Consider the following 13,610-nt stretch of genomic DNA (forward strand, 5'->3'; position numbering starts at 1 on the left):
TTCCATGTTCCCAGCTTTATCTGTCACGCATGCAGTGCCATTAGATATAATTTCATGTTGCTGAAATCACGTGGCAACGGAGGTAAAGCAGTGTCTTGAGATTTATTCCTAGTTGGCAAGTGTCCCGTACTCACCATCAGTTACAATGTAATCATTGATTGAGGTATAAAATAATTCTCCTTGAAAGGAACTTTTGCCAAATATTCCTCATATTTCATCTACGACTGCCACAAAGTCAATCACACACGCTGTTCCTTAAAAAAAAGGACCGTGCGCATTTTTGGTTTGGCGGTTTCCTGTGGTAATAATATATCGTCCTGCAGCACATCATCGATTATGTTAGATATGCCTTGGTTTTGTGTGGGCTTCACATCATGCCGTAGCCCTGATAAAGCCCATCTGTAGACTGAGAATGTCTTCAAAATATATCTAATAAAAAAACAACTGCGCGCACTTTGATAAAGGCATTAAACAAAGTGACGCAAAACAGCCAGAGACTCCAAACTAAAAAACAGGAACAGCACAATGATCCACCAACGGGGGATTGTTGCGAGTTCCTTTACGATTAAATGTGCGCAAAAATGCATTAAAACAAGCCGTTTCTTCAATCGTTCATTACGATAGGTTGTATTGATTGATAAGAGAATAAAAATTTCCTCACGGCTCTATGGATACTACCTACTCCTCTGTCAAGGGTGATTCGTAGTTTGTACGTCTTCTTTTAAGTATTGAACTTACCACACGAGCACGACGACGGCATAATTCAAGTAGGCGCGAAATGATACACCCAAAAACAATGAGGTGCCGCGCGTTACAGACTTTCTAATAAATAATGACGATTCGAGTTACCCCACTTCGTCAACATATATTCAAGTTTATAAAGGACGCTACAACTTCAGGTGCAAAGATTGCATCTTAGAATACGGCAAAAGGCCGCCAGCAAGTTTCGTGTTTAGATATTCAAATTTTAAGAATTAGGCCGCTAAGGTGAAGCAAAACTAAAATTATACAACACTTTTAAGAGGACACGCAACAACAGATAACAAGAAAAGAGACCAAAGGAAATTGATATTTTTTTTTAATGAACAATGAAGAGGAACGTTGTCCAGCTTTGGCGGATCTGCACAGGGAATGCGAATGGAAACGTTCAAAAAGATGGGGCACAAACGTAAGTTGAAAACTAGCTTCTCGCACCCCAGTAGACCAAAGGGGACGCGCAGGAAGTCAGCAGGGGAATGGTGGCGGTGGCAATGGCGGTAGTAGCAGTGGCAGACGTGAAGGTAGTCGTCATCGAGGAGGTGGTCAAGATGTTACCCGTAGAAACGGAACCTGAAAAATACAAAGATAATTGAAGCCATTTAGCTGTATCAAGGTCATAATGCAATTTTTTTTCAAAATTAGGAGAAAAAAGAAAAACGAAGCGAGTAGCATATAAAAGGAAAAGGTGACCAACTAACTATGCGCTAGAAAATTCAAATTCGTATCAGTTGCAAGTATATGTTAATCGCAAAGACAATAAAAAAAAACACTATCGGTTAGGTAAAAAGAAGTGAGAGCACCTTAACTGGTACTTAGAACGAACCGCGCACCCACTATTACGTGCAAAGCGCATGTAGCTAGTTTTAAGCCGCCCTGTAACTTTTTTTTTTTTCTCCAATACCAAATTTTTCACAGAACTGTGGGAGCCGATATACGCGTTTGACTTAATTAAACACACCTATAAATTATTTTGAACCGAAACAAAAGTCCCGGAACCAAGTTCATTCTAAACATCGCCCCGCGTGATGGAGGACTTAAGCAAACCCCCGTCGAACTCTTCCTCAAAATCCCGTCGTAGAATGAAGCCGTTACTTGACTCCACACGAACAAAACCGTCCTAACGTTATACGAGAATAGCATTACACAAAAACAAATCTGATAAAGAAAACAAGGTCACAGATGACGCGAGTATTAGGGACACCTGAGAGTGAGACATCCTGAGAGAACCTCAGATATACTAAGACCAATGGCCATACAAGCAAGAAAATAAAAAGGATGAAAGCTTTATGACACACAGGAGACCACTCAGATTCGCGCACAAGCTCGTCCGCAGTGTGCCCAAATAGACATCTGGTTATAACCAGTGCTTAAAGTCTCCCGTAAGTTGAGGGGGGTCCCTACAAGAAAATAAAGATCGGGGGAGGGGGGGGGGGGGGGGTTCTGCAAAGATGTATTTTATGCACATGAAATAAACCCCACTGCTGATTCGCCCACGCTGTATCGGCATCCCTCAAACTGCTAATCCCCAAATGTCACATTCCTGAAAGCAAGCTATTTTATTGCAAGATATGATTTTGACTTCACTAATGCTGGGGCTGTGGAGGAGGGTCTCAGACCATCCGTTCAAATCAGTGGGGGGTCCGCGACCCCCTGACACCCCCCAGACTTTAAGCCCTGGTTATAACAGAGACAGCACGTAAACACCATTCAACAAATATATGGCCTCCATCGTCTTCCGATGCCTTACGAAAATCCGCAGCAAGTAAGAGCACGATGGTAGGGGTCAGTGTTGGGTGAACACGTCAAGGTTTCAGAACGCTCAGAGGAGGCCGGGCGACAACAAAAACAGTGTGCTCCGTTTTGCGTTAGCTGTATTTCCCTCGTGATGCTCTGGACACAGAACGATCAGCGTGAAAGAATGGATTGTGTCGCTTCAGGATTTGGAGTACCACTCCACCCCCCCTCCCCTTAGCGTACGTCGGCAGAGCTCCAGAATCCCCCGCACGCACGGTGCAATGGGGGCATGCCGCGAGGTCTTGTGGGATTTTCGGGAAAGCTCTATTCCGGCGAGCGATCGAGGTATAAAAATAGAAGGACCATTAAGCAGACAGTAGTCGCGACGGAATCATTTCCTCCCAAAAGCACTGTCGCCTTGACGTACGACGCGTATCGTAAAGTCGTACGGAGTTCAACGGCGTTGCCGGTCTACTACCTAGGCCGCACAGCGAGGGGCGAAGGCAGTGACCCGATAAAACCGTCCACGAGAGAAATATACGTGAAGGGCATCGCCATCCCGGAGCGGCATCGTTCGCGTGCATTACGCGGAGTCCCTGTGTGAGGCTTCTCCTTGTCCCCGGGCTAGTGCGCGTTGCGAAACCAGACGCTCGGTGACAGACGGCGTCGCGCGCCCAATGAAGAAAGACTAACACCCTCCAGACTCTGGCCGGATACAGGTCGTTTCTGGTAAGACAACTCTAAAAAAAAAAAAAAAAAACTCGATCCTAGGAAAAGAAGCTTAAGTTCATACAGTTACAGTGGAATGCCGTCTTTACTTCGAAGTATACCCAACGAAATGTAAACGTATCAACCGGAAACAAACAAACACCACACTGAAAGATGCATTGATCTATCCATACCCAATGTTTGGTTTCATCCAGTTTTAGTTAAGGTAAACGCTTTTCAAATAAAGTTCACTCTATAGACCTTTTACACAAGGGCGGCGCCATCTTGAATTTGGTCACTTCCAGTAGGAGCGAAAACACTGTTTTGCCGTCGCCACGGTTAGAGCTTGTACCTCAATGCAGGATATAGAAGCGTAACCATCACCCATTCTCGTTTCCCCTCCCTACTTTTTTTGTACTAATTGCAGGTTTAGATGTCTTATTAGGTTTTCGTCGTTCATACCGCATATGCTATACCAGTTGGCTGGGTACTGAAGTAAGGGAAAAAGGTCTATAGTAGCGTTGTCTCTGTCTGTCCCTAATATGTCTCCGTAGTCATTGGAGCTTTATTTAAAATTGAATTTACGAACTAATGAATCTGTCCACTTCATTTCGCAGAAGGTATGGATCGTCCACAATGCGCTCTTCGATCCCCACCCCTGCCCATTTCAATCTCGAAAAGCATTGTACCGGCGTGCGGTCATCTATCACTGAGTAAGGCACATTAAAGACCCCAGGCTTGCAGTGGCACTGCACTGGCCGAATTCGAATCTTTCACCTAGAGCAGAGACACCAGACACCGAGTGGAGCCGACTGACTTCCCGCTTTCTAAACAAACACAAAACACAATTGTTACACGTTACGTTCACGGTCGAATTTCGCCCATCCCTTTTTGTCGGCTACACAGCTATCATCATGACAATACTACTGTAACCTGGCTGTGAGAACCGAAAACCACAGTTGCAAAATTGACGTTGAGCGCAAGCACTTTGCTGGTCACGGCGACAGCCTTCTATCGGTGCAAGAAAAAGCTATCTAACATTCTTCGATATGCAGCGCGAAAAAAAACTTTTAAGAAATATCAAAACCTAAAAATCACAAAAAAAAAAAAAAAAAAAAAAACGAGGAAGATATACATATCCGCCGGGGAAATGCGTTTAAAAGGACATCACTTGGATCAGCAGATTGTCCACAAGGTGATCGATACTTGAAAATATTACGAAGCTTTACCGAAAGAGAAGTAAAAAGGACGTGGCAAAAAGTTACGGAACCCACAGTAAACTACACCGTTGTACAAAACTAACAAAAAAAAAAATATATATATATATATAAAGCGCCAAACAAGAAAAAGGAAAAACGCGGGCGCGTTTAAATTTTTGGAGCATTTCGAAATATTGAGAATAGACAGCTTACGGAGGCCCATGCTCGCGAACTTAAGCCATTGAAAAAAACCTCATCTGACAGTTATATGTGCGCCTTTTGGATGTCTAGCATTTTCTGAAGGGGGGGGGGGGGGGGGGGGGAGGGGTGTAAGTCCGAGGATTTTCAACAGGACACTGTTGTGTCATTCTGAGATGCCAGAGCCCCGAGCACACGACTGCAGCCTCCGACGGCAATCCACGATACGACAAGATTTATTTGTAAGGGATCTGTCGCGAATACTAGAGCCGTCTCAAAAGAGGCTCTCTTGCGAAGCACTTTCGGGTCGCCCGTTCGGAACTATCATGCAGCCAAAGAAAATATCGCGAGCTACAAAGGTGCGAGTTAGAGATGATGTCCACTATATACTCCGCGGTTTTCAAAACGCTTCCTTAAATTTCTACGTTCCATCTTTCTTCGGTCTTTCGCGGCCAATGAAACTTGGCAATGTACTGCGGGCAGTGTTGGCGTTAACACGATACAAGAAACAACGTTACCGGTAACGCGTCCCTTTTTGCGGTAACGTAGCAACCGTACTGGTTACCTCTTCACAAAACCTAAAAAAAAGTGTACTTATTTTTTTGTTCTACACTTCGTTTTACTATGGCCTCCTCTACACTCACAAAGCCTGGCAGTCCCACGACGGAACCATATAGTGACCGGTCGCTGATTTGGAGCGCGAGGATCTGGTAGTACAAAGCATATCTCGGGGAACCTGGTATTCAGCGCACTGCTTTTGTATCGGCGAGGACACGAAACATGGTTTTCAAGCTCGACGAGAAAAGAAGCGATAGGGCGAGGAACGCGAGGAGCACGAGCGGACATTCCATCGCTCGGGAGAAGTGTGTTTCGGTGTCTCGCCGCAGCGGGGCGCCGGTCACGTGGCTCTCCTCTCATCCGTTGTCTGGCGCTCTACCTTTTCAATTTTGGCGGCAGCGTCTCGTGGCGATCTGCCAGGCTTTATCAATATAGAGGAGGCGATGGTTTTACCTTAAGTCCAGACGCAGCCGACGCTACGAGCTGATGGGATGAATCAGACAGCGTCAAAAGAGCACCATCATGGTGTTCGTCATGTTGGTTCTGTACGTGCTCTATCATCGCTGAACCAATCATAAACAAAAAAGGGCCACTGACTTTTGCTTTTGACACTGCCTGATTGCTCTCATTAGCTCCTAGCATCGGCTGCGTCTGAACTTAAGCTGAAACGAAGTATAGGCGCCAAGTCATTAATTATTGCCCTCATTCCGCATACTTTCAAAATGTTGCCTGTTATTTTCAATTCAGAAAAAAGAAAGAAAGGAAAAGGCCCACGCCCTTAGTTCCAGTGTCGAAAAGCGCTGTCGCCAATAAAATGCTGTTACCGTGAGCTCATAAATAAACATAACGCAAAAGTAACGCGCATTACTTTTTATCGGTAACGGTAACCCGTTACTTTTATTTTGAGGAAACGTAGGTTGGTATCCTTTATTTTCCAAAAAACGAGTAACGATTTTTTTTTCTTTTTCGGTAACGCCTACAACACTGATTGTGGGGGGGGAAAAAAAAGGAGCAGAGAAAATGTAACGTCCTTAATTGTTTTGATATTTTGAAATATCTCGCAGACTGTAAGTAACGGGCTCCTTGTGCTTAGTTACTTGGTTCGGTAACCAAGTAACTACCTAGTTAATTTTCTCAAATGAAGGAACGAGTAACATAGTTTCGTTAAATTTTGATAAGGTAACAAGTAACGGGGTTTAGCTACTTCTGGAGGGGAAAGTGTACGAACCATAGCCTCCTATATACTGACAAACCCTGGCAGATCGCCACAAGAAGCGGCCGACGAAATGGAAAAGCTGGAGTGGCACACAACGGATCAGAAGTGAGCCACGTGAATGGCGCCCCGCTGCGGCGAGACGCCGAAACACACTTCTTCCGAGCAAACAAATGTATTTCGGGTCTTCGCCGCTGCAAAAGCTGTGCGCTGACGTCCAGGTTCCCCGAGAGATGGCTCTTTGATGCTCTGTGCTACCAGATCCTCGCGCTCCCAATCTGCGACCGGGCACTCTATGGCTCCGGCGTCGAACTGCCAGGCTTTGTGAGTATAGAGGAGGCTATGGCACAAGGTATGCCAGCATAGCCACAGTTGTCCCTGAAAGAACGCGTTAACAAGCGAGGAATTATTAACGACGACGGACATTGGCAGCGGCTACTGCTTCACAAGGACGACACATTCAGAGTAACGAGAAAACGCGTTACCTTCAAGTCGAGGTAACGCGTTCCTTTTTAATCGCAGTAAAGATTAATACGCTCGCTAATTACTTTTCTTGAGTGACTAACAAGTAAGGGTATTCAGTTACCTTACTTCAGTCGCGTGTACATGTCAGGTATTTTGCCTAGTCGTGGATAATGAGTAACGATGCTTAAAGCGATCAGCGATTGCAACTCCGTCGCCAGTGTGAATGCACCCCGACACAGCCTCGCGGCAGGTAGCAAAAGGACGACATAGCGGCCAACGAGACGGAGGGATCGAGAAGAACGGGCTCTGCGGAGATTTAGAAACATCAAGGCCGAACTCACGCAGCCCCTCTCCCAAGGGGGACACAGGGGCCACACTGTTCCTGAAGATCGTAACTCAGTGGCAAAAAAATGATCGTGAAGAAGAAAAAAAAAAAAAAAGTCCCTACAAGGGCGAAAACCGACAAAGCCCTCTGCTGAACCGCGGCTCCCAGGAGTTTAGTAAAAACAACTGACGAGAACAATGAACTGCCATTCTTCACAGCTCTAAACGAGGACGACTCACGATGCAGTTCTTTGCGCAAATATGCGCCGGGGGACAGAGAGCATAATGTACGCCGAAGCATCACTCTCCTTTCTTCAAAATGAGTCCCTTGCTTCCCAACGCAGAAACTGGGCAATTTTCATTAATCTAAACAAATGGGCACGGGAATAAAAAATATTTTCCAAAAAAAAAAGGACATAAATCGATATTATGTTTGAACGTCATAACTTTTACACGCGTATACTGACCAAAATGTAACTCAAGTACACTCGGGTGCAACGCAATAAAGACCGAAACATCTTTGTTAAAGCGTAACTTGAACAACACTAAAGGACGGTTTCTTGCCGTCTTTCCTTTGCCAAACTTGATGACGTAGTCGTAGGGAACACCCTGTTCGTACACGACTTGGCGTAGATAACCTCAGTACGAATATATTCGAATTCAGCTCATCCAATAAACACGAGCTCCGCGTGAGCAGGTGGTTTAGGCTCGGTTACAAATGGATGCCTTAGTGGGCATACGACACGGAACTTGTGTCCAATCAATGCGGTGGCGAAAATAACCGAGCCTTAAAGGGATGGTGAACCGAAATTTGGATATAAAAAAAAAAAAAAAAAACACGAGATAGGCAGGACGCTACAATTCCTACAACACTACTAGTAAGTAGTGATGCGAGGGCTCGGAAAAAAACAGTTTTTTCTGGTTTTTTCCCCGACATAGTATTCAGGAAAAAAAACCGAAACCCAAGTTTTTGAAGTATTAACAAATCTATTAAGCAAATTTCTGCAACGAACGTTATAATTGATATCGCTGACCTCATCGAAAGGGAAAATGGCCATCACGCTCCTCTGAATTGAGTTTTGCCGGCAGAGCAGGCGGAAACTTAATCACGCTATACTAAACATAATACATCTTTCAGCCCCTAAGAAAACAAGACAGCGCGACGGCGGGGCAAGTGAGGAAACACAATCACCTCGGGTTGTCTGCCGCCTCGCCCCGTCGTTGCACCGTTTGCGTTGTCTAAAAACTATGCAGCAACCATCCCGAATGACCGTTGCTTTACTGTTCAGTGTGAACGCCTTATACGGAGGAGAAATGGCAGTGCTGTCCGAGGCTTGTTGGTAGTGTGTACGCATGTGATGAAGCCGTGTTTCTAAGTCCTCTATGGCGTTTTTCTCGGTCAATAAATTAATATACGAGACTCTTAATTTACAGCCGGATCTCCACTACCGCACCAGCATGAACATAGCTTTAAATAACATAACAGCAGAGTGGCGAAATATAGTCGCATATGTCAACCATTGAAGAAATTAATTGCTTTATGTACTATCATGAAGGTAGTGCCATCTTTTAATGCCACGTTAAATAATCATATTCAAAGGGGAGTGAAGTTTAACAACATTGATGTATTTTGTGATGACCCTTTTCCCTTCTAAGGGTACAACTAGTTCTGCATTAAAGAGTACAGGATCAAACTTCAAAACCAACATTGGATGAGGTAGATATGCACGCGTTGACTTGACATCTTTTGTAAATTAAGACGGATGTTCCAAAGCAGAGTGTTAGTTAGGGCTACTCTGACTCCACGCTTGAATCATCTCCGTCGTGGTATTTCAGATCAGGGCTCCTGAGCTCGAGATTGGAGCGAACAAACACCAACTTCTGCACTCTGTGTCCTTTGAGTCGGTTCCTACTTTTGGTGTGGACACCGCTGAACTTCGACCAGTTTCGTTCGCACGCAGCGGAGGAGGGCGGGACTTGGAGAAGGTGACAAGCAATTGGTGCCAGGGGTTCAGAGGCACACAGCCCGTGCCACCACGTGGGCGGTGGAATATGCTTCGCCGAGTCCTCCAATGCCTTCCTCGACCAAGCACCTGACTGGACCCGGTATTCGGCGAGATTTGACAACACTTTTCCCACATCGAGACACGTTCTTTCTGTTGTCTCTGTGATGTAGTCCATTGCGTGGCATACCTCTTCGTCACTTAAGCACCGCCCTTTGAACTTCGGGTCGAGCAAATTTGCGGCAGCATGTGCTGGACGGCAAATAAAGTTGCGTCGCTCACGCAGGATTTCTGCTACTCTTTCCTTTTCGCCCGTTGCCAAGGCAGAGTTTGGAAGGGCCTCTTCGACTTGTCTTGTTACTTTGAACAGGATCTCATGGACGTCTGAGAGGACAGCAGTGTCTCACTCAGCCTCGGAAATAGCACGGGCAACTGGCTGCAACACGTGGAAGGTGCTTTGCACATCTCGCCGAAAGTAGTCTACATCTAATATCGTTGATCTTATTTCCCTGCTCACTTGAAGCTCCGCAGTGATCACAGTTTTCTGTAAAGCTTATTTGTTCTTCAGTAAGCCTTCTAGTGACATCAAAATGCCCGCCCAGCGAGTTTCAGCTGGTAGTTTTAATGTGGTCTGGTTTCCAGCATAGCACTCTTCTTGCCTCTTAGCAAAGTGAGCCGCAACCACGTGAGAGTTTCTGACATACTTGATTACAGTCTTGGACCTCTTGCAAACTTCTTGCAATGTCACCAGTTTGAGCATGTCCGACAGCAACAAGTTTAGTCCATGAGCACAGCATCCAAGAGTAGTGATGCTAGGGTAGCGCAGAGTGACGATTGTCCACGCGGCCTTTATGTTGCTTGCATTGTCGGTAACAAGAGCGAAAACCTTGTCGGTTCCAATTTTCTCCACAACCTTCACAATCTCTCCCGCGATGTAGTCTCCTGTGTGCCTGTGATCTTCCGTCTCCACGGCGCTGTAGAAAATAGGCTTCGGTGTAGACAACACAAAGTTCAAGATGCTCTCGCCCCGTACATTGGTCCAGCTGTCCGTGAGTACAGTGACGCACAGAGCGGTGTTGACTTTCTCTTCCACCTGCGTCATCACTCGGGCATACTCGGCCTCCAAGAGTCGTCCACCTAAAGAATGCCTGGAAGGCGGCACGAATGCGGGCCTGAGGAGCTTGAACGCTTCTCGCCAGTATCTGTTTTCCGTAACTGATAAAGGCGTTCCACTGGCATATATCGCTCGAGCCAGCGCCTCATCAAGCTTGCTTTGACACCCTTGCGTCATTCTGTCAACGAACGCTTCTATAGAAGTTCGCTGCTTGACATACCTGTCGGCCTCATTTTGAGAGCTTGTGCTTTGATTTTCCACAGGTGCACGCTTTGACCGTAAAACTTCCACAGATGGGCTCCTGGACCGACATGCCCCAGACTCTGATCTTGTCGGGTCGCCCGATGCTGCAGACCTGATGTCCGGGGGGCACTTCGAGCACCTTTCGATGTGCTGCCGCAAGCGAGTTGCGTTGGGAAATTCGTATTTGGCACAGCAAAATCTGCACACCGCTGGCCCCTTACCACTGTTTAGCACGTCAAAGTTCCTCCAAACGTTGGAGCGCGGCCTCACCATAGCGAACAGCGCACAGTTTTCACGGATCCACAGCGAAAGTCCATACCCGAGAACGATGCGCGCGAGGTTTCGGAAACGGCGCTGTTCAAGCTAAAGCGTTATAGCTGCCCTGGCTGACCTCTCCACGGCGCACAGCACACAGTTTTGACAGCTCCACGGTCCACGGCAAGTGTCCACACCAGAGTAAGATGCTCAGAACTTTCACTAAGGGGCTGGGAAAGCTAAAGTGATATGGCTCCTCCGACTGCCCGTCGAGAGCGCGAACGGCACCGGCGGGAACGAAGAACTGCGTAGGTGCTATCGGTTGTTGCCAGATGAGTAGTCAAAGCTCAGCTAAATTGACAAAAGTTGTCGTAAACGTTAAAAAGGGTGATATAATATAATAGTTCACCGTAAAACTGGCGGAAATATCTTGCGGTTGTTGACCTCTGTCGATATATTTCGAATCATTACTGAATTATAGCTGTTGAGAATATTTTTCGAATGTTTCCAAAATTTCCGGAAAAAAACTTGTTTTTTTCGTCGTTTTTTTCCGGCCTTCAAAATTTCCGGAAATTTTACATCTCTACTAGTAAGGCGATATCTCAAATGGACGGCCATATTTTTGGAAAAAAGAGATTGAGATTGTACCAGGCCGACGAGGCGCGTGACGTCAAGATACCTTGTTTCCTCCTCTCTTCGCTTCGCTCCCTCAAGGCAGCGGGGCGGAGACGCGACGCCGTTCCTTCTCCTTCTCGGAGAAACATGACGTCAACATTCCTGCCAAATGCGCCTCCTTTTTTGAAAAATACGGTCATCCGTTAGAGATATCGCTGTATGAGTGATGTTTTATTGTTTGTAGCATCCCGTTGCACGCTTTTGCTGCGTGTTTTGTGGAATCCAGATTTCAGTTCAGCATCCCTTTAACAACATTCAGGGCAGACAATCGCTCACTACATTGACAAACCCAGCGCGTAGCTACGATGAACAACGGTGCCATAAAACTGACAAAGTTACTTTGTTCGGTAACCAAATAACAATCTAATAACTGTTTTTTTTTAATTAAGAAGCCCGTAACATAGTTTCGCGACATTTTGATAAGATAAAGAGTAACGTCTGGAGGGGAACGTGCAAAACACAAGTACCCGACGTCGTGCTCACCACAGCTCTCAACTGTAATTTGAAGGTCGAGAAAATGTGAGATAGACCATAAAAGATTTGCACAAGGAATGCTGCAGTACAGCCAAGGTTATCCCCGATATATGCCCAAATGAACGCGTTAAAAAGCCACAAATCATTAACGACGACAAATATCGGTTGGTTCGTCGGCGTTCTTATCGGCTCATGCCGCAATCCGATTGGCTACGGAGAGATAATGAGATGCATGCTTGGAGCTCGCCACGCCCAGCGTTTCTTCAGCCGTCGCTGCCTATTAGCCCCGAGAGCGAACACAAGCGTCGCTGCGGTCGCCGCGCCCTGATTGGGTGAGGTGTACCGTGACGTCAGGAAATGGACTCCGCTCCGCGATCTTGCAGCGGCTCGCTTACCAGCGCCGGTTTCCTGGTTTTGTGTTGTCTGCCGCAAGCTCTTCGAGGAGCTGGACTTCCTTTACCCGGTGTACAAGACGTTGAGTTAGGCCGATATTGACGTGCTTCCGTACATTTTATAAGTTTGCTTGTCCCTTTTATTTTTAAAATTGGGTTACAAATCCCGAAAGCAATCGGTGGAGGCAATTCTGCCGATGAACCTTCCCGTCCGTCCACAAGACACAAGGCAATCTCGCGAGGGATCGGTGAAGCGGTGGCGCAAGTTTTTCAGACGCCGCAATTCTGTTTCTTGCATGTTCCTGATTTAGGACGATATTACATCCCGCTTTCAAGGCATTTAAAGTGGCATTTATATCATGGGCCTTTGGGTGGTCGGCAAATTAGCTCGCGACCCCGACTCTGCGCTGCCACTCTGCTTGCGTTTTACATAAATGTAGCTTCTTCGTGAATTAATTATATAGTTTATACACGTATGCAGGCATATTTCTTAGAAGCTGCACAATTACTGGAAATTAGTTTGCATGGTAGCAGCAAAAACGGCCGAATTGCCCGCAGTTGCCTGTATGATATGTATTGAACTGCCCAAAATAATGCACAGCCATAGTGCCGTAATTTGGAATGTTTATACTGTTTCTCTGACATTCTTTATTCCAGTCTTGGGTGTTCGGAAAATACACCGTTTAGTCTGAATTGTCATTTCCAATTAAGAGACACTGCTGCAGGTCCCCAAAAGCTCCCTCGGCCTCCAAGCTTCCTAGAGCTGGACTTTCTGACAACAGAGGAAAACAGGAGTAAAAACAAACATTCGAACGTTTGTCCAGTGGTAGATACAGCATTAGTAGGATAAAATGTGGAACCTGTGAAGGGCGGCAGTCTGCGTGAGAAAAGCTTCTGGTATTTTAGCTTCAGGACATTTCGATTTAAGTAAAATATCAATATTAGGGCTTAAGGGACTAATAACGAGCTAGACACCTTCGCTTAAGTTTGTTATAAATTAGTTGAGGGTTGATATAAACAAGTCCACAGATACCAGCCGTGTAGACCAATGAAATACTATCCGAATCCAGCAAAGGTCAAATGCGAGCAATGTATAAAATAAATGTTCCTTGTTTTTTTACTTTGCCCCTGCACTTGGGCTGTCTTACTTCTGATCCTCTCCCCATGGCCCAGACTGTATTTAGCATGTTGCTCGAGCAGCATGCAGCTTTTCTGCTTCGGTGATCTTGTTTGAAAACAGAGATACAAAAAAATATAGTATACATAACTTGCCAGTTCATTCAGACCATCAGCAGC

At 45.9% G+C, this 13,610-nt stretch overlaps 1 protein-coding gene across 1 annotated transcript in view; it reads right to left on the bottom strand.

Moving 5' to 3' along the window:
• Positions 1-1,061: 1,061 nt before the first annotated feature.
• Positions 1,062-13,610, bottom strand: part of LOC8026665 (tRNA methyltransferase 10 homolog B) — a 141,521-nt gene continuing 128,972 nt past the window's right edge. The window contains exon 10 of the mRNA XM_040220334.2: positions 1,062-1,329. Coding sequence (XP_040076268.1) covers positions 1,181-1,329 — 149 coding nt within the window. The 3' untranslated portion in view covers positions 1,062-1,180. The remainder of the gene's footprint in view (positions 1,330-13,610) is intronic.

Source organism: Ixodes scapularis, unplaced genomic scaffold (genome assembly GCF_016920785.2).
Source record: "Ixodes scapularis isolate PalLabHiFi unplaced genomic scaffold, ASM1692078v2 PGA_scaffold3__209_contigs__length_174095766, whole genome shotgun sequence".
Taxonomy (NCBI): Eukaryota; Metazoa; Arthropoda; class Arachnida; order Ixodida; family Ixodidae; genus Ixodes; species Ixodes scapularis.